Source organism: Pongo abelii, chromosome 9 (genome assembly GCF_028885655.2).
Source record: "Pongo abelii isolate AG06213 chromosome 9, NHGRI_mPonAbe1-v2.0_pri, whole genome shotgun sequence".
NCBI lineage: Eukaryota > Metazoa > Chordata > Mammalia > Primates > Hominidae > Pongo > Pongo abelii.
The window spans coordinates 64,324,977-64,349,558 of record NC_071994.2 but is presented as its reverse complement, the minus strand read 5'-3'; the positions used below and the strand labels follow the sequence as shown (position 1 = coordinate 64,349,558).

Here is a 24,582-nt window from a genome sequence, read left to right as displayed (position 1 = left end):
GATTTGGGATGCTGCAGGCCCTCGTAGCACAAGCCCCCTGAGCAATGGACAGGCCTTATGAGTATGTTGTTGAGGAAAGGTTATGCTGGCAGAAGAGGATCCAGGGGAGTTGACTTAGATGGACAATTTAAGCTTAGGGGTCATGAGCTTTCCCACAATGGTGGCAGTGGGAATCCAGTAAGACGTTTTGAATGGAACTTAGAAACTAACTGGATATTAACGAGGAAGACTCAAAAGTCACACTCACATTTTATGCTTGGAAGGATGGTACTGCCACTAATAGAGATAAAGAAATAAGGTGTTCAAGAGGAAATAGGCAATGATTATAGATGGAAGACTAGAACTTGGATGACAGGTAAAGACTGGAAATATAAATTGGGAATCCTGAGCATTAAGGATTGGGAATGGAGACCTAGCTGCAGAGAGGGAATAGAAAGGGCACAGGAATAAGGATTAAATTTGGGGAGCAGCCACCAGCCCTAGGATAAGTAGAGGGAGATATAAACAGAAGAGCAGAGGACAAAAATGAGTGGGGAGGCGGGGAACTGGCTCAACATAATGTCTGGGAAGCCCAGGAGGTGAGAAGGTAGCTGTATCATGAAACATGGCTGGGACACCTGGAACCAGATGACCTCCTCTCCTCTAAGAAGGAGGAAGCAAAGTTACCTGTGGGTGATTGGGAGTGTGGAAGATGAGTGTTAGGCAATGTTAGTGAATAGCTAAGTTGTCAGGGATGTTCTCTGTAGTTGGAATTCCGTGCCTGGACAGGTGCATTTGAGAAAATATGAACCAGACAGCTTACTCAATTTCCCAAATGTCAAATTACTGGTGTCCTCAGATGATACACCCAAAGCTCTATGCAAATTCAGGGAGCAGGGAAAAGTTGCTTTTGACTGATAAAATCACAGGATTTTTTATGGAGAAGGTAGTGTGCGTGGTAGGTGGGGTTTTACATTTAAACCTTTTATCTATTTAGAATGTGTGTCTGCATTTGGTGTGAAGTAGTAGTCCACTTATATTTTCTTCCAAATAGGCGTTTGTATCAAAACCACTTATGAAATGATTCATTCTTTCCCAGTTAAACATATCTGTCCCCATTAAATTACCATATATTCTGAGAGCTGTTCCCGGAGTCCCACTGTTATATTCCACCCACTATTTGTGTCTACGTATCCCAGTACCATGTGGATTTGATTACAGTGGCTTTATAGTATATACTGATATTTGATGAGGGAAGTCAGTCTCACTATTCTTCTTTTTCATACATTTTCTAAGCTAGAAACCAACATTTATTCTTCCAAATAATTCAATCACTTAAACATATAAAGAAAAACAAAAACCTTGTTTGAGCAGTCTAATTGTAATTGCATCAGACTTAGATGTTCTTTTGGAAAAATTTTATATTAAATATTTCTAATCAAGAATGTATTTGCATTCTCATTTTATGTATTTCAATAAGATTTTATCGTTTTCATTATACAGGTTTGTCTCTTTCTTGTTAAATATATTTCTAAATATTATATAATATGTTGTAATTTCCTGTTTCTAGATTCGAATTAATAGAGAAAAGCTCTTGATTTTGCATATCTGTCTTCAATATGGCCATCTTAGCAAATTCTCATACTTAACTTTAGTTTTTCCCCCAGATTCCTGGGGTACCCTTGTATAGTTAACTGATGTTAGTTGAAAAAGTTTTGGTGTTTTGCCCTTTAGGATTATATTTACTGTAGGCTTTTATTAATGGTCTTTATTACTAATTTAAGTGCTTTCTTTCTGTTCCTATTACAGCTGCAATACGTTATCAAATGCTTTTCAGCAACTGTTGCTGTATGATTTTTCTTCCAAATTGTTGACATAACAAGTTAATACATTTCCTCAATGTGTATGAAACACCACAGCATTCGTGAAACAGTCTTACTTTGGATTTATTGTTGGATTCTATTTGCTGATATTTTACACAGAATTTTCACATTACATTTCATAAGTAATATTCGTCTATACTTCTTTCTTTTCCTTTTTTTTTTTTGAGATGGGGTCTTACTCTGACACCTACACTGGAGTGCAGTGGCATGATCTTGGCTCACTGCAGCCTCAGCCTCACTGGGCTCAAGCAGTCCTCCCACCTCAGCCTCCCGAGTAGCTGGGACTACAGGCCTGTGCCACCATGCCTGGCTAATTTTTTTATTGTTTTGTAGAAATGTGGTTTTGCTGGTCTGAAACTCCTGGGCTCAAGCGATCTGCCTACCTCAGCCTACCAAAGTGTTAGGATTAAAGGTGTGAGCTGTCACACCCAACTATATACTTTTTTCAATAACCTGTTTGCCAAATTTCAGTCATGAATGTACACTAGTTTCATAAAAAGAATAACACTGGAAATAACTGTTCTTTAAAGATTACATGAAACTTACTCCTGTGAAACTATTTGTTCTTTATATGTTTTTTAGCATCTATTTTTAATTATTTTTAATTGATAAAAATTTTATACATTTATGGTGTATAACATGATGTTTTGAAATATGTATACACAGTAGAATGGCTAAATCGAGCTAATTAACATATATATTACCTCACATAGCTTACCAATTTTTGTGGTAAGAACACTTAAATATTCTCTTAGCAGTTTTCAAGAATACAATACCTTGGTATTAACTATAGTCACCATGTTGTACAGTAGATCTCTTGAGCTTATTTCTCCTAACTGAAATTTTATATCCCTTGTGGCCTCCACCTTTTTCAATGGTAAATAGCTAAACTTGTTAGTTGTGGTCATTTCCACAATGACTCATCTATTTATTGACATTTTCCCTTTCTTTTTGATTCAGTGTTAGCAAGCTGTATTTTTCTGGGAAAGCATCTCTATCTGCTGGGTTTTCTTTGCTTTGCCGTGTGTGTGTGTGTGTGTCTGCTTTAGGGTTATGTGAAATAATCTCTTATGTATCTTCTAATTTGTACTGTAATTGTGGTTTTGCCACTTTTCTTTTTTCTCCTTTTTACTTGTGTGAAGAGTTTATTTTGTCTGAAGGACCAGTTTTTAATTCTGTCTGCATTTTAAAATTCTATTTCATTGATTTGAACTTTTATCTTTATTAATTTCCTTTTCCTGGCTTCCTTTGATTTCTTTGTGGTTTGGGTTTTTTTTTAAGGATGTGTATTTTATTCTGGAAATTTTTATCTTTAATGATGAAGACATATGAGGCTGCTTCATTAAGTTTCCTTCAAGTGCACCTTCATCGTGGCTGATACATTTTGATGTAAAATATCTCCCTTTTCATTGCTCTTTAGTTTGTAATTTTCTTAATTCCTTTTGATCCAAGGTTATCTAGGAAGCCTTGTTTCTTATTTCTGAGTTATTGAAACTGCATATATACTAGTATTTTCTTAATTTCTTCCTTTCATAAACAGGTGACATTCACGGGCTCATGATCCGTGAGAAATAATCAGTTTTTTCTAAAGTAGAGAGATTAGCTGTATTGGTTGTTAACCTGCGAGGCTTTATCACAATAAAGAGAGATTTTCTGTGAAGAATTGTAGCTAGCTGGGGCCTGCTCTTACAGACCTCCTCCAGGTAAAGCATCATAATTAGGCAGTTATGTTTTTTTCTGACCTTTGCTAAAAGGATCTGTCAACTCTTCTTAAAGCTCTCATCTTTCCAACTAGTTTTTTAAAAACTTTCAGAAAAATAATGGATTCTATGTATAGCAATAAATTTGGAGATAGTTTTTTTTTTAAATTAAGTAAATTACGTAAGTAGTATAGCATATAGAAGATGATTCATGTTGAAAAACTAAAATGCTTTTATAGGCAGTAATATCTGTTTCATGTGTTTTGGAGTCAAAATACTGAAAAAAAAATGTCAAAATACTGAAATCCTTTTTTCCTCACAGACGGAGTATGCAAGGTTTGAGAATGGCCGATTTGTATACCGAATAAACCGCTCCCCAATGTGTGAATATATGATCAACTTCATCCACAAGCTCAAACACTTACCAGAGAAATATATGATGAACAGTGTTTTGGAAAACTTCACAATTTTATTGGTAATGGTTTTGTCTCTTTCTTTTGTGGGCAGATGCTGCCATGAGGCTTGACGGAAGTGAGGAAGGTGGGCCTGGGAGGCACTGGGCCTGCGCTGAGGGAACTGACCAGGCTGTTGGATTGGGTTTCCAGTGGTCAGTCAGCCGCTGAATTTGCATCATCCATAGGGAAAACTTGGGCTTGATTCTGTAGAAGAGAAGGGGTTTTATCTGGCTGGAGTTTCTAGGTTCGCAGAACTGGAATTCAGTTGAGTAATAAAAAGTGATGTGTTTTTATCTCTGGCTGCAGAGTAGAAAAGCCTAGAGAACTTTTAAACATCCGGCTGTATCCTAGATCAATTAAATCAGGATCTGTGAGAATAGGACCCAGGCACGTGTATTTTTTTAAGTTCCGCAGGTAATTTCAACATCAGCCAAGTTTTAGTCTCAGCAGCAACATGGTATGCAAATCAGGCAAAAGCTGAGTTGGTAGGTTTGTACTTCAGACATACCTTGACACATTCCATGATGGACTTCCAAGGCCTTCTAAGAAGTTACATGCATTAAGGCAGGAAAATATAAGCTCTCAGTACCAGAAGAAATATAAATTAGAATAGAATGCATGGAATGCAATGACCAGGAGGAGGAAAATGTTCTTCATAGGCTAAAAAATCTGGCTAGGCTGAGCACAGTGGCTTATGCCTCTAATCTCAACACTTTGGGAGGCCAAGGTGGGAGGATCCCCTGAGCCCAGGAGTTCGAGACCAGCCTGGGCGACATAGTGACACCCTATCTCAAAACAAACAGACAAAACAAACTTAATGGGCAGCTAAAGGAAAGGGAAAATAGTGTTCAAGGTCCATGATGGGAAAACTCACCAGTGCCCCTGGATGGTTCTATGTGGGTTTTCCCCTAATACTTAACTTTAAAACAAATTTCTTCTGGGAGCTTTATTTGGGGACTTCAGAAGTTGTTAGGAACAATGTCATCTTCAAAATAGAAAATACTCAGTAATGGGTTTCATAAGGCTTATTTAAAAAAATAACATTACTTGATTAAAGGGAAAATGCCAAAACAAAACTTGAGGGAAACAATCTTAGCAAAAGAGGGGCAACAAGGCTATACTGTGGCCAAATACTCCTCTGAAAGCCTACTTTATTCCTTTTTGTTACTAGGATTAAGAACACATACAGCAGGAATTCTTTACTTGGTGTTTTTGGTTCCTTTGGGACAGTGGCTTTCAATCAGCAGTGTTGTGTTTTTTTTTTTTGTTTTGTTTTGTTTTTGTTTTTTAGAAAGGCTCCTTCCCAATTTCCCAAAACTCTAATTTATACCTTTTACCTATTTCTGTGGTGTAAATATGCCCTCCATGGGCAATTTCAAGCTACCAATAGCTATTCGGCTAATGAAATTCCTTAATATTTAACAATAACTTTTATGAGCCAGTAGGAGCCAGCTTCTATACACCACTGTTAAAAAAAAAAAAAAGTAACATTTAAAAATAAAAACCCTGTGCATGTTAGATTCATCCAGGAAGGTTTAAAACATCTAAGGCCTAGGCCCCACCCCAGATGAATAAAATGAATCCCTGGAGATGGGGCCCAGCATCCTGGTTTTTGTTTATTTTTTAAGCTCTGCATGTAGTTGAAGTGTGCAACCAGGTAGAGACCTATTGCTGTAAAAGATTGGGAAATGAGCCGCAAGGACTCTCAGAGTTTACAGACACATGATTGGCATACAACTAGCAAACAGATAATTTTGCATATAATTTTCGTTTGTTCCAAGAAGAGAATCTTAATGGGTTCTCAGATGTTCCCATGTCCTTCTAAAATTTAGAAGCCAGCATTCAGGGGAAGTTTGGAATACATGCTCTTTAATAACATTGATCAGTATTCCTTTCTTTAATGGCCCTTTGGTGAAAATAGAGCAGTTCAAGGTTTGCAGGACTGGCAAGTAGCAGGCCCTTTCCATATAGGTGCTCCCTGTTGCTATCTAAGAATAGATGCATCACTTTAGCAATCAGATGAGTAGAAGGTGAGTGTGACATCTTCTGAGGATCTTAAGTGGCCTCAGGAATTAACCAAAACTCTGAATGAATGGCTTCCCTGCCTCTCTTGGGGGGAGTCTTAGCTGTTTATTAAAAATCAATTCTGATTCTGTTTCTGCATGCTAAGGATGCATGTTCTCAGTCCCTAAAATTCTACCTCAGAGAACACAGCTAAGATAAATGTGGCCTGGAAAAGTGTTAAAGCCCCGTTACCCACAGAACCTGACTACAGTTGTGCACTGCATAGCAGTGTGAGGGGCGGACCACGTGTATGATAGTGCTCCCATAAGATTATAATGGAGGTGAAAAATTCCCGTCACCTAGTGATGATGCAACTATTATATAATAGAGCATAATTATTTTTAAAAATAAATTTAGCTTAGCCTAAGTGTACAGTACAAAAGTTTACAGTAGTATACAGTAGTGCCCTAGGCCTTCCCATTCACTCATCACTTACTCACTGACTCACCTAGAGCAAATTTCAGGCCTGTAAGCTCCACGCATGGTAAGTGCCCTATATAGGTGAACTACTTTTTACCTTTTATACCATATTTTTACTGTACTTTATGTGTAGATATGTTTAGATACAAAAATACTTACCCTTGTGTTGTAATAGCCTACAGTAATCAGTACAGTAACATGCTATACAGATTTGTACCCTAGGAGCAATAGGTATTATACCATATAGCCTCGGTGTGTAGTAGGCTGTACCGTCTAGGTCTGAGTAAGTACACTCTATGCTGTTGGTTCGCATGACAAAACCACCTGATTACACATTAGAAAGTGTCCTCATTGTTAAGCAACTCATCACTATATATCATTAATGCTCCCTTGGAACATATGACTTCAACCAATACAGCCATCCAGATAACTTAGCAGGTTAGATTAATTTCAAAATGTGTCATTAAGCAACTAAATAAATTCCTTTAATATGGAGAATTAATACCTATCAATAAATATAAGAATTAATAGTTTAATTTTAGAAAAACTGAAATTAAGCCAGCACTCCTGGATTATGAAAATAAAATCATCTAATTGATGAACAGGAGAAATTGTACCTTATATAAAATGACATAGTATTTGCAGATAACTTATACAAATCATCTCTTATACTTTAAATCATCTCTAGATTACTTATAATACCAAATACAATGTAAATGCTTTGTAAATAGTTGTTATACTATATTTCTAAAATTTTTATTATTTTTATTGTTATATTATTTTTATTATGTCTTTTTTCATCCCCAAATATTTTCAGTCTGATACTGTGATTGGATCTGTGAGTGTGGAATTGCAGATAGGGAGGGCCAATTGTATTCTTATTTATAGAAAGCTTGCAAGAAGTTTGAATAGGTTGTAGAAGTGCCAGGTGCTGTGCTAGACCCTTTGTAAATGTTATGCAATTCTCACTTTCAGACTATGAGGTCATTTTTCTCATTTTATGGATAAAGAATGTCAGGCCACCCCGAGGTCACAGAGCCAGTGATAGAAATAAATTTGAGATATACCATCTCACACCAGTTAGAATGGCGATCATTAAAAAGTCAGGAAACAACAGGTGCTGCTGGAGAGGATGTGGAGAAATAGGAACACTTTTACACTGTTGGTGGGACTGTAAACTAGTTCAACCATTGTGGAAGTCAGTGTGGTGATTCCTCAGGGATCTAGAACTAGAAATACCATTTGACCCAGCCATCCCATTACTGGGTATATACCCAAAGGATTATAAAACATGCTGCTATAAAGACACATGCACACGTATGTTTATTGGGGCACTATTCACAACAGCAAAGACTTGGAACCAACCCAAATGTCCAACAATGATAGACTGGATTAAGAAAATGTAGCACATATACACCATGGAATACTATGCAGCCATAGAAAATGATGAGTTCATGTCCTTTGTAGGGGCGTGGATGAAGCTGGAAACCATCATTCTCAGCAAACTATCGCAAGGACAAAAAACCAAATACCACATGTTCTCACTCATAGGTGGGAATTGAACAATGAGAACACATGGACACAGGAAGGGGAACATCACACACTGGGGCCTGTTGTGGGGTGGGGGTAGTGGGGAGGGATAGCATTAGGAGATATACCTAATGTTAAATGACGAGTTAATGGGCGCAGCACACCAACATGGCACATGTATACATATGTCACAGACCTGCACGTTGTGCACATGTACCCTAAAACTCAAAGTATAATAATAAATAAAGCTAAACTTCAAAAAAAAAAAAAAAAAAGAATGGATAGAAAAGACTTTGTAAGGTATCTTATGGACATGAAATCAAAAGACTTGAGGTTAAGACTTTATGGCCTTGGTCACTTAGTCTTCAGACATCAGTTTCACCTTGGTTTATAAACAGAATGCTCAAGTCTGCACTTTCTACCTCAAAGGTTATCATTGAAATATTTTAATTCAGCTAAGCTGTGAGAGATGGTACTGCCTTCTGGGATACAATGCAAATAAAACCCAGTACTTGTCACATAGTAATTCATGGTCCTTCGGGATGAAAAAGGCAGGTAAATAAACCATTGCAAGCAAATGATGGCTGTAGTATACTCGTGAAACAGGTACCTCTCAAGTGCAGAGTGATGAGGTAGGGATTCTCAGGGATGTTGCGTTGATGGATAAGCAGACATCTTTCTGATTACTAAGAATAGGGGCATCCCATGGGTACATACTTAGGTACCAGGGGTTGGGGTGCTGTGGTGCTGTGGTGAATTAGGCAGGTGGGCCGCCATCCTGGGGTCTGATGCAGGAGGCAGGCATGCACCAAGTCATCACAAAATAAATGAAAACTGTAGCTCTTGCTACCTGGCAGAGGGACACAGGGCATTCATAGACTAGGGGAATTTGACCTAGTTCAGGCGGAAGCTGAGGAAGGCTTCCTGAGGAAGAAAGAGTTGAGAGCTCTCTGCATGGTGAATATGCAACCATGACCAAACGAACCTCTCAGCTCCTTCCCTGTCAAAGAGCACCCACTCCTAGAGGTCGTACAGAATCATATGAGACAATCTGTGTAAAGCATTTGATACTGAGTAGATGGACAGTAAACACTCAATATTTGTTGGCTATTCTGATGTGAATTTTCATTCATTCAGCAATTATTTATTTATTTATTTATTTTTGAGGTAGAGTCTTGCTCTGTTGCCCAGGCTAAAGTGCAGTGGCGCAATCTTGGCTCACTGCAACCTCTGCCTCCCGGGCTCAAGTGATTCTCCCGCCTCAGCCTCCTGAGTAGCTGGGATTACAGGCTCCCACCACTGTGCCCAGCTAATTTTTGTGTTTTTAGTAGAGACGGGGTTTCACAGTGTTGGCCAGGCGGGTCTCGAACTCCTGACCTCATGATCCACCTGCATTGGCCTCCCGAAGTGCTGGGATTACAGGCGTGAGCCAACATGCCTGGCCCAGCAAGTATTTATTAAATGACTGTTGTGTGCCATGTCCTCAAGGTAGTTGCTGGGAAACAGGGCCCCTGTTCCTTAGGAACTTATATTCCACTGGATGAGATGGACATTAGAAAAAAAACTGTACACACCTATATGTGTTTACCAACTGTATAGCATGCTGTGATGGGAAAATGAGATGTACTGCAAGACTTTATTCTTTAGGTAGGGACTGGAAGCTTGGATACCTTAAGAGCAAGGGAAACTAAACAGGGAAAGCAGCATGATACTTAGAGGGAAATTAGGCCTATGACAAACTGGAAGAGGCTCTCAAGTTCAAAATGTTTTCATTCAAACAATGCTTTGGCGTAGTCAAACACAAAAGTAACAGAGTCACTGACGCGTGTGGTGTTTTTGCTTGATTAGATTTGCTCTTAGAAAGTTCCTTCTGAGAATAGCATGGGGAATTGAGACCAGAGTGAGGACAGAAAGGAGTCAGGGTCTGTGTGGTGTGGAGGGAGCTGCAATGATTTGGGCTGGAGAACTCAAAATCTGAGGGATAATTAGAGGTATTCAAGAGACTCGAGGGGAAGCATGAGTCTTTCACAATACATTTTGAAAGATAAAGCCCATGTCTGTGGAAAGAATGTCATTCCACAGGATTCTATCTATCCCACTGTTCCTTGATTCAGCAGATACTTTTCTGGGTCTAGGCACTACTGGTTAATATGGTGGTGAGGGAGGCACTCCTGCAGCTTCTCTGTCCTTGGCTGTTGTGAAACAAGATTTAGCAGAAGTTTAGGACTAGGATGAGAAAAAGAGTAGATTTTAAATGTTCTCATCACAAAGAAGTATGTGAAGTGCTTGGTATGTTAGTTAGCCTGATATAATCGTCCCACAAGGTATATACATCTATCATCACATTGTAGCCCATAAATATATGTACTGCAAGACTTTATTCTTTTAGATAGGGACTGGAATTATTACTTGTCAATTTAAAAATTCAGATAAAAAATAAGACAATTTCCTAGAGGAAATGATTGCCTTGTGGGACAGAATTAAAGAGAATTCTCTTTGTTGTAAAGAAATCAGCTCCCTAAAAAACAAAAACACAAATGCACTAATTTTTGTGGTCCTTTTTGGGCATAGATTATGAGTGACCCTATCTAGAAGGTATTTCTTACTTATGATAACCAAGTTTAGATGGGCTTCAGATCATAGTTGTAGTGTTCTGAATCTGTGTGAGAGGACACAGAGTGAGGCTGAGCAAATCTCTGTTGGACTTAAGGCTCGTTCTTCTCCAATTAAGTCATAGTTGTCTTAGACAAATGGAATATGTTTTCATCCATGTGGTATTATACTTATATACCTTTTTTTATCTTAACAGGTGGTAACAAACAGGGATACACAAGAAACTCTCCTCTGCATGGCCTGTGTGTTTGAAGTTTCAAATAGTGAACACGGAGCACAACATCATATTTACAGGCTTGTAAAGGACTGAACATGGTTATTTATATATATAGATATCTGTATATACACACACACATATGTGCACACACACACTCTCTCTCCATTATCGAACGACTGACTGTAAACCTCACCACACAGGGTGGTGCCCTGGCCCCGAGGTCACCCCGACTTTTCTAAATCTTGTTTGAGTGAAGTCATTTTTTCATGTGTTCATACTATCATTGTAGCTGTGAAGTTCTGGTACAGTTGTAAAAAGAGAAATTGAGTTGTTTCTCTATGTTCTTCAGATGTGCAGCCCACAATTCCTCGGGAAAGGTGAACCTGAACAACCCAAGTCTCTCTCTGCAGAGCCCTGTTTCTAATTGTGGTAGAAAATATTGAGACAGAGCATTTGCCATGGGACATTTACAGCCTTTATACAAATGTATTTAGTTCTCTTTTTTCCAACATAAAATTCTTGTTTTAAGATACAAGTAAAATTAATCTTTAAATATAAATGTAAATTAGTACACAAAACTAAGAATCTTTAGACTTATCTTTGTAACTAATTAGGGTGGAAGTTATGAAAGAATGTAATTCACTAAATTATTTTTTAAATGAAACCTTTTTTTTTCTTTTTGAAACCAAATGTTAAACTATAGCCTTAAGAAATGCTTGGTAGAAGTGTCCTAATGAGACAAATTTGTACTTTTTTCCTCAAGGTTAACACTAATCTCCTAATCCATTAAACTCTTGAACAGGTATTACAAAGGAAGAAAACTTCACCCCTTATCCTTAACATATATAGTATATTTAAAAAATATAAAATTGTATTGTACTAATGTGATGATTGATTATTTAATGAAAAAGAAAAGATGGCTCTTTTTGCAATAAGTAGATACATACTGAAAAAAATCTAAACTTACAATGTTTATAGTCTTGTGTGTGCAGTTATATTTTATATGGACAACCAAATTTTTTATTAAGATGAATAAATATTTGAACCACTGAATTTTAATAACAAAATTTTAAAATTGGCGTGAATACTGAATACTGCACTGTGAGATGCAAAGTATACAGAATCTGTGGCTGGGAGAAAATTTCATCAAATAGACAAGTAAAAGGCTCATCAGTTTTAGCATCTCTGCTCCCCAGAAAATTGTAAGCATCCTCACCAGCCTGTGGATACATTCTTTATTTCTAGTGACCCAATATGCATATTAACCTGCTATAACTAGGGTTATATGTGTAGGTATGTGTATACATACACACAAATGCACATATAGAGTTACTCAACACATTTAGTGAACACTTGTTTAGTGTCACTCAGTTGGCTAGGTGCTGATATGTATGTATATCTCAATGTGTCTGTAGACTTAGATACATCCTCTCAAAGCACATCCATTTCCTTAGCCTCTCTCAGTAAGTTACAGTACTTGTTTGACTTAGGTTTAAGAGGCCCAGCTACCTATCTCTGACCTTTTCAAATAGGCTCATTTGGGAGATTCTTTTGCCAGGAGAGATTCAACTTTCCAGTCTAAGTATTCCAGAGCATTGCCCCGGCAGAGTTGGTTTGATGTGGCCAGATGTTTTGAGTTATTTCCCATAAGTGTTTCACTGGGGAGAGAACAGGGAGTACTCCTCCAACTTCCCAAAGAAATATGTTTTTATAAGTGGTAGGAACATGTGCACACAATAGAACATGAAATAAGTTTTTTAACTTGTAAAACATGTCAAGAATTTTCCACCAAGCTAGAAAATAAAAAACTTAGTTCTACCACATCCAGTTAACTTACACACCCCCTTCCCTGTCTCAACACCTGCTTTGACCCTGCTTTTGTATTATTACATCAGTCAGCATCTTGTGGTCCCTAACATGAGGGTGTGGCTGGCTCGTGGGAAACAGCAAAACACTGACTAAGCCTGACCTCTCCCAAATTGGGAAGACCAGAGGAGAAAGTGCAAAACTGTCCCCATTTGGAATGCCCATTCCTTCTGGAAACGAGTTAGACAGTGCTCCTCTGCCCTACATAAACAGACTAGTGTTGGTTCCCTGATTCCAGGCTGGCCTGTGAAGGATTGCCCTAGGTGTCCACTTTCATGGTCGTCACATTTACAATGACTTCTGTTGAACCACCCCTCTTAGGGATGTTTCTTTTGCTCTTATTTCCTGCATCTTTCCTTAAGGGAAGCCCCATCCTCTCCCAGGACCAGGAGTGTATGACCAGGCGAGCACAAATGGCTAAAAGCCAAGCTGTCCTAGAACTTCAGTGGGAGAGCTGTCTGGTTCATATTCTACCCAGGAATGGGACTTTTCAGTGCAGCCAGGAGGGCTCTTGGGATTTCCTTTCCAAAGCACAAAAATACTGGGACCCAAGAAGAACAGCTAGAGGACAACTCTGTTGGCGCAGAGATGATCACAGCCCAGTCTGCTGACCTCACAGGGTCAGCTGGGCCCCCCTGGTGCTTCACCACCTGCATCCTCTTGCTCAGAATGCCTTTGCAGTTGAGTTTTCTGGGTTTCTGTGATTGACCTTGAGGTTTACTCCTTGCTCTTACAACATTTCCAAAGATTTTTAAAAGTTTACTACTTGTCTTGTTCTTCTAAAGCTTTCTCCAGGACAGATACTTTCCCTATCTTAACTACTGGTCCAGTCATCCCAGTGGGCTTCTCTTTGTCTCTCCCAGATTAGACCTTTGGGTGAGATTGGCATCACAACATCTAATCTGAGTCTGTCTTTTGTCCTTCATTCTGTATGGCAGTCTCCCTTTGTTATAAAAACTTTCTAAAGCATGCTAAAGAAGCCTTCCCAGAGCCCCATCTCACTTCTATTCCAGGTGCTCTATCCCCTCGAGACCCTCTGGTGCCAGGCTTGCTTCACGGCCATCTTGTGTTGTCACTGCAGAGTTTGGAGGCCAGTTTTCCACAGCCTGAACAGGGAGGAGCTGCAGAATGGGGCTCGGGGCTCTGGTCTCTGGGCATTCATTTCCATCATAGAGGCTGAGAATAAAACAAGGACTTCTTCACACGTTCTAGAACCCCAGAATGGCCCAAGCTACCTGAGACCAGGGTTTCTCAACCTTGACACCATTGACATTTTGGACTGGGTAATTCTTTGTTCTGCAGAGCTGTCGTTTGCACTGTAGGAGATTTACTAATATCCCTGGCGTCTACCCAGTAGTACCATTAGCACCTCTTCCCCACCCATCGTGTCTCCAGACATTGCCAAATACCCCACTGGGTGCAAAATGATCCCCAGTCAAGACCTGTTGCCCAAGATGTTACAGGTCACAATGACCACATTTGAAATTGTTTTCCCTTTCGTTTTACCCCGTGAAAGCGTCTCCCCTAGAGCCTTGCAAGAGGCAGGTGACATCGTGTCCATATTTCTTCTTCTTTCAAAACTTCCGTTTCACAACAATTTCTCTCTCGCTACAAGTATTCTTTCACTCAGCACTGGGGAAGTTGGGAACAGCTGGTCACCATCATCCCTTTAATCAACTCACACCTGTTTAAAGAGTGTTTCTGATTTGACCTTCATCCCTTAGTTTATTGGGGTTAAAAAAAGTCTCAGCAATTTTCATTATTTCTCATGGGTCTCATTATCAAACCTTTACTTATTTCAGCATATTTCCTCTGGGCTTCTTCTGGTTTCTGCCTTACAATCAATGCTGTTTTGTAAATTTATTGAAACCTCTGGAACATTTCACCTTTAGAGATGGAGGATGGAGGGATTGGTACCAGAAGAGGGCTTAGATAAATTTTCTGTTTTGAGCTGAAAGCACAGTCTACTCTCCTTCGTTTTATCGATGAGAAAGTTGAGGCCAGAGGGGAGGTGACATGTTTAGAGTCACCCAGCTGGTTAGTGACAGAAAAAGGGTGAGACTTGTCTAGGGTTCCTGCCACTTTGGTCCCTGGCCTCTCCTGGGGGAGGCTGCTGTTCTTTGGTGCTCTAAGCTTAATCCCTCAGAATGTGTAGACAGGTCAGCTTAGAAGAGATGGGGAGATTCAGGATCCCCCTGTGCCAGAGCACAGCCTCACCAGATGCTGCTTCCCACACTGAAGTGTCCTGTCTGACTGTTACTATCTGAGGCATCCACAAGCAGGTAGGAAAGCTGGCGAGCCATTTTACTTCCTGAGGACAATTCCCCAGCCACAGGCTCTGAGTCAAATTTCTATTTGGTAAGCATCCTAGCAGCAAAGTCCTGCACTCAGACCAGCCAAAAAACAGCCCCCGTTCCAAGTACTTGGTGTCAGAAGTCCCCGAATGACTTTTAAACCCAAGTCTTCTTAAGGTTTCAGTACTGTGGTGGCTTTAGCAGTTGTTTTTGTGCAACTATAAATTATTTGAATCATCTGAGATGACAGTCAATTTTACAAACCAGGTACATATTAATTTGTATAATTTTGTATATGCTCTGGTACACTATACCTGAACTAACGAAGAGTAGAACTAATTCTGTTTGTCAGTGTTCACATTTGTGACATTAGGAGGATATGTCTGCATTGCTTATTTCTTTATGTTGGTGTTTCTGTGGCAAAGCCCTGCACATGGCATTTCTGAAAAGCCTTAAATCTTTAAGATGTTGCATGTAGGGTATGCAGTGCAAAAGGCTGCCTCGGAACTGTGAGCCCTTTTGTAAGCTGGAAGCATTTCTCTTACTACTGTTACTTTTGTAGGAAGTTTTCAATTCAGAGCTGCCAAAGTGTTCCCGTAAGCAGTGCCTTAGTAATACCTTAGTCATGCCGCCAGCCTTTTCTTACACCAATTCCTAATGTTCATTTACGAATTGGCCCAATATTGGAAACGAAACAAGCAAAAATTGTCTTCATTTTTGTTTTGTAAGCCCATTTTTTCTCCAGTTCTATAGGAAACTGACTGCTTGGTCTAAAATCCGAAACTGGACACAAGTCAGTTCTTTCACCACACTCTCAAATGTATATACCAAAACAAAAGGTTGCAACTTCATAGTTTACTATGAAAAGCAAATTGTACTTTTTAATGTTGCCTTTTAAATTCATGACCAAATACTTAGCTATTTGTGAATCTTCTGCACTCTAGCATGAAAGTGCCTTTGGTTTGAGATTCCAGCTTAGAAAAGTGCTGCCATAATAACGATAATTTGTAGAGAGACCAAAAATATTTTGAGATCACCGTAATGCCTTTGGTTTACCGGGATGAGTAACCAACCACAGGCCTCTGTTCACAAGAGCACGACGTGGTCCCCGCCTGCTGCTAGTCTGTCTGCCAGTGGGGGCCTCCCAACATCCATAGCACACTTCAGCGGAAGGACCCCAGAAACTGTTGTGTTTGTGTGTGCCGATGACCTAGTGTGTCATTTCACCTCATCACCCAGCCCTGCGTCCGGATGAGGGGACTTCCGCACAAACGACAGAATCTCGGCCAGTGGACAGATACTACAGCTTTCTCCTCCTCCTTGTGTTCGTGTTCAGTCTCTGTGGAGACTTTCTTTTCCATTCAAATGACAGTGCGCACTTATCTGGTTTACACAATGATACCATTTTGAAAGTTGGAAGCCTCAAACTGAGACGACAGTGCAGAACAAAACAAAAGTGAGTTAGGGTCGTTACAATTGAAGTGTTCTTAGGGCAAACATGTTGACTCCGAGTATTGTGTATGAATGTGCTACGAGAAACTTCCAAAGAGCACCATTCACAATTTGGCATTTTCAAAGAATGTTCCAGCCCTCAAAGGGGCAACTCTTTAAAGTCCTTGTTGGCTTTTATCCAAACGTTGTAGAAATTGGGAAAGCTTGATAGAGGTAAGGAAGATGAGTGAAAAGGACAAGAAGGCCAAACACCAGCCAAAAAGAAACCAGGAAAAAAAAGATTTTCTTTGCTAATATAGATGTAAAAATAACATCAGACATCTTTGAAAATTAGCCTCTAAACTCTTAATACATATGTTCTGTGTGTCTCTACCTGGTGTCTTTAAGAATATCCTCTCTGGGCTCTGAAATTTAGGAGTGATTCTTATCCACTCCAAGTTGTGAGTATTTATAGAAATTTGTGCAAACAAACAAAACTATCAAATGAAAAGAAAATGTACTCAACCTAAGTTATAGTTAGCTGCTGGAATTCTCAACTCCTCCCTGCCAGCACTATACCACAGTGTGGAAGAAATTAGTCAAATGCTTGTTTTCCTGCTTCTCTTTTCAACTGTTACTGTGCTTTGTTTGACAATAGTTTTCTCTCTTAAAGTCATTGCTTATATCGTTAAGAATGAAGGTTTGTGTTTAAAGTTTATTGCATTGCAAAGGGTAGTTTCACTGAAGTCATGCACCGTTAAATAAGATGAAATATTTGTATTTATTGTCCTACTTCCGAAGCCGTAACTTCTTTTACTCTGTGAATTTGCATTGAGTCACTCATGCTACACTACATCGCTTTAGTATTTGAGATGGCATTTATGTTTCCTCTCGTTTATCATGAAATGGGGTCAGATTCCATCAGATTCCACCTCTGTCAGGTGGACTCTTGTCTGCCTTCCATGATGAGATTTTTTTTCTCCTTCCCCTTTCTGTAAGAGAGGCTGACAGATCTAGGTGTCAATCAATTGGAAACCAGTCTCTGATTTTTTTTCATCAGTCATTTTCTGTCATTAGTTTCACTGTGTAAATTAGATATCAACTGCACTTCTTTAAAAAAAAAATACATCTCCCTATTACCTCCTTGAAAGATTTACTTCTGTAGGCCTTTTTCAATAGGCTCATGACTGCAGACTAGAAAAAAAACAAGTAAAAACAAAAACAGTATGTGCCTGAAAATGACAAAAAAAAAAAATTTGTAACATTTAAAAAAGAAACCTGAATAGCCTTTAATTCTTTAATAATACACTTAAATTTTATGTAAATCGGTTTTTGCCACGTGTGTTTGTTCACATTCTAAATGACTTAATGGGATTCTCACGGTCTGTGTCTTTGTGTCACGTGTATAAAATGGGCTTGTGATGTAAGCGTTTCATCTGGTCAGTGGTTCCTTTGATATTGTACTGCTGCTGGGAGTGGGCTGTGGAACCTGCCTTCGGGTAACTGGGTTCCTCTTGGGTAGATTGGAGAGATGGGGGTGGGCGTGGGCAAATTCTCACACATGTTTTCTTAACCTATTTGCAGAAACTTTCAAAAGGCATTTGATTAAACCTCTTGGCAGTACAGTATTCTTGTATTTGTTAACGTCTGTGTTTAGGTACTGGTACCTTTTTGTTTTAAAATGTTCTAAGTGTTGGCTTTAAAGTGAATTTATCTTTAGTATGATAGTTATATGAAAATTATAGGATTTGTGTGCAGAGAATTTTTTTATAAAGTGCTTTGTAAAAAAAAAAAAAAAATGTATTCTAGCTTTTGCGGTACATATGTGTGATAACTTTAATACCCATGACAGTTAAGTGCAATTATTTCATCACTCTAAAAATGCTATTTTTGTGTCAGTTCCTGCAGGTGTTTTCATGTCTTTGCAAAGTGACACATTTTGATGCCTTCTTGATAAAGTGGTAGACATTTTGTAGCTTTCTAGAAACTTTGTATTCATACGGTATCAATGAAAAATAAAGAAAATGAAAGTGTGGGTCACCTTTTTTATCTGCAAAAGTGTATGTTGTTAGGAATGAAATGTGCTTTATGTATTGTGAGTGATGATACGAAAGACAGAGTAAAGGAGGTTGCAGCTTTCATCTTTTTGAAGGTGTCCACCAAGCTTGATAATTGGAACTTTAGGTGTTATATCTAACAGGGTTTCTTAAAAAATACCCACAAGTCAATCAAGCCACTTGCCTATCTCACTGTTTAGTGCTTCATTAAAATTGACATAAGTTTTGCAGAATGGCTTGTCTGTCGATCCCAGACTTACCCTGAGAAGCCAAGTCCCATGGGCCTTAGCACACCAGCCCAACCATTGAGTGTTTTTTGTTGCTGTTAACCCAACTTGTTGGGCACATGCCAGGAATGAGGGATAGAGCAGAGGATGGGGTACAGAGATAAATGCAGCATGGCTGTTTCCTACACAGTACTTAAATTCTCAGGAGTGGGATTGCACATTGAGCTATAACTCCTCCCGACCCCTGTCCTCAGCATCACCATGGGGTTCATGATTCAGGCGTATGCAGCACAGGTGCCTAACAAAACTTCGGATTCCCCAAGTGTTTACTGGATGCTGGGTACTGTGCCAAGTGTGTTGGTACAATGTATATGTACATTGTACTTTAAAATTCTCAGTATAGTTCCAATGACATCATTCCCCCAAACTGAGGCCTAGAAAGGAAAGGATAGCTTATTAAAAGTCATGTCTAGTATGTTGTGGAGCCTTAAAGAAGGTCACTCTGACAGTTCAGCCTGGACTCTTGGCCCCTGCATCTTGGCTCACTGCACTGTGGAAGCAGCTCAAGACTAGAGGAGAAATCTGGCTTGGGGGCAAAGAACTTGCTTAAACGATGATTATCTTGGACTTCTGACAATGAGACTCAAATGTACCTTGGGATCCTTCATTATTGTGAACTAGATCTCAGAGCGTCTTGCTTCTCCTTATTTCCTTGAAGGCTGAGGCAAAGCATGCTCTGGAGGGGAGCATGAACAGAGAAATAACTTGCCTCCCCTTTGAAAAGGGATGATTTTCAGCAAGCCACCATTTGAGAGGAATGCCACGGTCCAGTGAATTGCTCAGAGCAGAGGGAAGGAAATGATTTAGCATTTTGTTGAAGTCCTATGCCAAGCATCTTCACCATGTTCTTTAACCCAAATACTCTTGAAAAGTGGAATCATTTCTAATTTTTCAATAAGGAAATTGAAGCCTTAGATATGGTAGAGGCCCTTGTTAAGGTCATACAAGCTGGTAAGTGGCAAGAATTTAGAGGTGACAGCACCTCCTTCCTTGCAGTTCTGGTGCGGCCATTCATGACACCTTTCTACCTCCTCCTCTAAAACAAGGTACTTTAATACCTCAAAAACATCCTTTGTTAGTGCCTAGGGCTCCAGTCACTTTGAGTTCAGCAAAGAGAGTGACCCGCTAGGTAAACATCATTGAGTAAAGAGACTAGAGGAGCAAAGAGGAAGGTTCTGGTGTGATCAAGGAACAAGCAACTTTGCTGGAAACCCCTAGTCATTTCTTCCTGCCTTATTGCTTCAGGGTACAAATATGTTCCAGGCTACTATTGAATTCTTCCTGCCTTATTGCTTCAGGGTGCTAATATAAATAGCTACTACTTATTGGAAGCCATATAGTTATAAAGTAATCAGTGTGAGCAACTGATAAAATTCCAATAATGTGTAAGCCTCTGAAGTATTAGTGGGTAAAATTGCCTTCAAAGCCCCCTTGTCCTGTTTGATGCCCCATAATGCCCCATGCACCTGATTTTAAGTCGGTTATCACAAGTAGCAGATGAGCTGCTGATTACCTGACTGCATCTTTTCAGCAAATATTTTCCCACTTGCTTAGGTTTCCAAGAAGCTCAGATTTTTAATTTGTGCCCAGTGCTATTAATAAGGAACTAACTAAAATATAAAGGCACAGAATGATTGAAAGTAAAGAATGAAAAATGTATACTATCAAAACACCAAAATAAAGCTGATGTAGCTCTATTAACCTCAAACTAGTATAGCTCGAGGCAAAAATTACTACTAGAGTTAATGAAGATTACTTCAAGAAGACACAGGTTTCAGTTGACCAGGAAGAATAAAGATGTTAAACCTGTAGGCACCTAATAACGTAGCTTCAAATTACATAAAGCAAAATTTGACAAATGACCATAGTGGGAGTTTTTTAAACAAACTCATTCAGTTACTTACAGATAACGCAGACCCCAAAAATGTAAATTTGAACAGCATGATTTAATGTGCTGTTCTAATACAAAATACAAAGTAATGAATCCCGAAATTGAAGACTACATTATTTTCAAGTGCATACAGAATTGTTATGAAAATTGATCATGTCCAAGGCCAAAGGCCAGGAAACTATGGCCCATGGGCCAAATCTTGCCCATTGCCTATTTTTGTAAGTGAAGTTTTATTGGAACACAGCCATTTCTTTCTTTATTGTCTGTGGCTGCTTTCACATGACAATGGCACAGTGGGTTTGTTTCAAAAAGATCCTATAGCTCACAAAACCTAAAAGAGTTACTATCTGTACCTTTACAGAAAAAAATTGCCAAATCCCATCTTAAGCCAAAAAGCAAGGTTCTACATCCAGTAGTCCTAAAAAGATACTCATGATTCCCTTTCTTCAGTGTATAGACACTGGCAAATGGTTAAAGATCCCTTTAATACCCTCATGTAGCATCTTAGTATCATTCTTAAGTGCCCCAGCCTCTCCTTTGATCGGTGGTCTGTGGGTCTGAGAACAGGCTTAGATCTTGAAAGGATGAGTGAGGAATGGTGATTTTATATATATATATATATATATATATATATATATATATATATATATATATATGTATATATGTATGTTTGCTGCAGCAGCTGACAACTGACATCTCACCTGATCTTAATATTTTATTATTAAAACAGTTAAGCTGCCCATCTACCTTATCCCTGTCTTGCCATCTCCACAGATCCCTATGGGGTTGCATCCTTGGTTGCCATTTCCTGCTACCTATTATGGTAATAACTACCTTGCCTCTGACAGCTAAGTGCTGTCACATGGCCTCTGCTGTTCCAGACTCATCCATTCACATAAGGGAAACCTTTCAACTCTTCTTCAAACCACTACAGAGTTTCCCAACAGCACAGCCCACTCACTAGTGCATTCACTCTGGTTTTAGTGAAGGAAATGTCTTTGGCACATAGGTAGTGGGTCCTGGTCATAAATTACAAATCCATCTCAGGAGCATTGCCATTTTGAACTTTCTGAGCCCTGCCTCTGTTCTGCAGGGCAGTTCTAGCATCTCTGCCTCATTTACTGTAGACCATCATTTCCTCCAGACTTCAAGGAGCTATCCAGCAGCACGTTAGTATCAGCTTCAGGTTTCTGCTGGGATGTTAAATCCTGAATTGTAAAACAGTATCCCACATACTGATAAACCATCCCTAATCTAGTCTAGTCTCATGTCCTCAAGATTCATTCCCAGGCATGTTCTCCCAATTCCTGCTGAGAAGAGTAGCCAAATCCTGCAGCTGCCTTGATGATCCCTCTCCTCCTGAAGCAAGGACCCAACTTCCCCAGTTGGACCATGCTGAGGCTTTACCCTAGTAATTGGTCTAGAAGAAATGACAGGAGGTGGGGCAGGCCTTGGAGAAGGCAAGCACTTCATCTTGGGGGGCATTCATTTCAGTTGAAGCCTTGACATGGTCTCCAAGCAAGGAAGCCTGTTATCCATCTGCAGGAGGGAGTGGACTGCTGACCCAGAGGGTTCAGAAGTATATGAGGTTCAGAGTTCTCAGCATTTCTATCCAGATGTTCCCACCCCATGTTTAGGGTCCCACTCCTTAACTATTAGTGCCTGACTTTAACAGGATACTTGTGAGGGCTGTCAATTCAGTATTATTTGTAACTTCTAGCTTGGTTTTTAGCACAGTCTGTCCTCTAGCTGCATGAGCTGAGGATCACTTTAAATGCCAGGGAGTCCTTTGACACCATGCCCTAAGTTGAGCCTGATGTTGCCTTCCATCCTTGCACTGACTGCACTTGGCAACAACCAACCTATTCCACAATCCTTATAATTAACACCACCCCCATCTCTCTATCATTCTAGAGATTATGTAAGTGAGTGTATCCCCTTCCTTATGGGCCCAATACCAATTTACCACAGGTGGGAGTCTTAGCTATTGTGGTGCTACAACATACCAGGGGAGACGAACTGTCGTAGTTTAGGTTCCCCCAAGAAGCAGACCCTAAAAAAGGACTCAAGTGCAAAGTTTATTTAGGAGCATTAATAGAAAATATCACTTTGCATAATAAAAGGTTACATTCATGAAGGTGAAATAATTTTAAATTGGTATGCACTTAATACAATTGCCATAAGGATATGAAAGAAAAATGAGAGAGCAACAAAAGAAAGTACAAATCAAAATCATACCTCAGTAATTAATGAAGCCAGCAGACAAATACCAGGAAATATGCAGAAATTTTGAAGTACTGAAAATACATATATGTGTGTACTGTGTGTATACTATATCCCCAAATTGTCAAATTAATATTTTTCCAATCACATATGGAAAAATATGAAAACCTGTACTTGCAAATTAAGCAAGTCTCAATGTATTTCAAAGGATTGCTACAATACACACAGTATTCTCTGACCACAATGGATTTAAGATAGAAATCAGTATAAAAGGCATGTTTAGGAAAGCTCCATGTATTTGAGAATTAATAAACATTTCTAATTAGTCATGGGAAAAACTCACAGAAATTATTTAAAACTGTCAAATCCTATTAAAATATGTGGAATGCAGCTAGAGCAGTATTTAGAGAGCATATAGGCAGACCTGCTTAGAAATGTGCATATTAGAAAAGAGAGACTAAAAATGAGTCATTCAATACATGAATAACAAAATGAACACCAAAAAAAAAAAAAAAAAGGAACTACTAAAGGTAAGAGCAACCATGGAAGTAGAAAACACAATAGAGATCAACAAAGTCAGCAGCTGGTTCTTCAAAAATACTCATAAAATATATAAAACCCTGGCAAGACTGAAAGAACCAAAACGATAAGAATGAAAATATGAGCATTCCTACAGGTCATACAAAGATTAATAGAAGTATAAAAAGTAATAAAAGTATACTATATAAACTTTATGCCAATAAATTTGTAAGTATAGATAAAAGGGTGAATTCTTTAAATACTATAACTTACGAAAATTGTCTCATGAAGATGTAGAAAAACTGATAGTTTTAAAATCATTAAAGATAATAGTACTTCCCAGTATTTCCACACAGAAAAACCCAGGCCTAGATGGTTTATAAGCTCTATCAAACTTTAAAGGAACAAAATTATGGAATCTTACAAAAAATACTCCAGTGCATAGAACAAAGGAGGCAATTTCGGTCTTAGTTTAGGTCTTCTAGAAAGCAGAGCCTGAGGCAAGGATTAAGATGCTAATATTTGGCCAGGCGCAGTGGCTCATGCCTGTAATCCCAGCACGTTGGGAGGCCAAAGTGGGCAGATCACTTGAGGTCAGGAGTTTTGAGACCAGCCTGGCCAACATGGTGAAACCCCATCTCTACTAAATATACAAAAATTAGCTGGGCATGGTGGGCACCTGCCTGTAATCCCAGCTACTCAGGAGGCTGAGGCAGGAGAATCACTTGAAGCCGGGAGGCAGAGGTTGCAATGAGCTGGTATCATGCCACTGCACTCCAGCCTGAATAACAGAGTGCGACTCCATCTCGAAAAAGATGCTAATATTTTTTATTTGGGAAATGCAAATTCAGCACAGTATGAATGAGAGAAAAGTAGAAATAAAGCAAGGGAAATCCAATGAAATGTGATGTGATGCATTACTATATTGACTACCACTTCATAGTAAGTCAAAAGGGACATGTTAGGTTACTCAGTATGAGATTCTTGGAATGTGGATGTTTTTGGAAAGGTTGCAAGGAGGAACAATATCTTGGAGTAGTCAGTGGAAGAGAGAAAAGGGGGTAATCTTCCTGTCAGGTAAGCTCCCATCTCCCAGTTATCATTGAGTAACATTCACCCAACAAGGATATTACTGCCATTTTGTCTGTGTTGC

At 39.2% G+C, this 24,582-nt stretch overlaps 1 protein-coding gene across 7 annotated transcripts in view; it reads left to right on the top strand.

Annotated features, from left to right (window-relative positions):
* Positions 1-18,510, top strand: part of TEAD1 (TEA domain transcription factor 1) — a 269,563-nt gene extending 251,053 nt beyond the window's left edge. For all 7 annotated transcript variants that reach the window (XM_024254988.3, XM_054524634.2, XM_024254985.3 and 4 more), the window contains 2 exons: positions 3,885-4,037; positions 10,841-18,510. In XM_024254988.3, coding sequence (XP_024110756.1) covers positions 3,885-4,037; positions 10,841-10,954 — 267 coding nt within the window. In that variant the 3' untranslated portion in view covers positions 10,955-18,510. The remainder of the gene's footprint in view (positions 1-3,884; positions 4,038-10,840) is intronic.
* Positions 18,511-24,582: the final 6,072 nt, after the last annotated feature.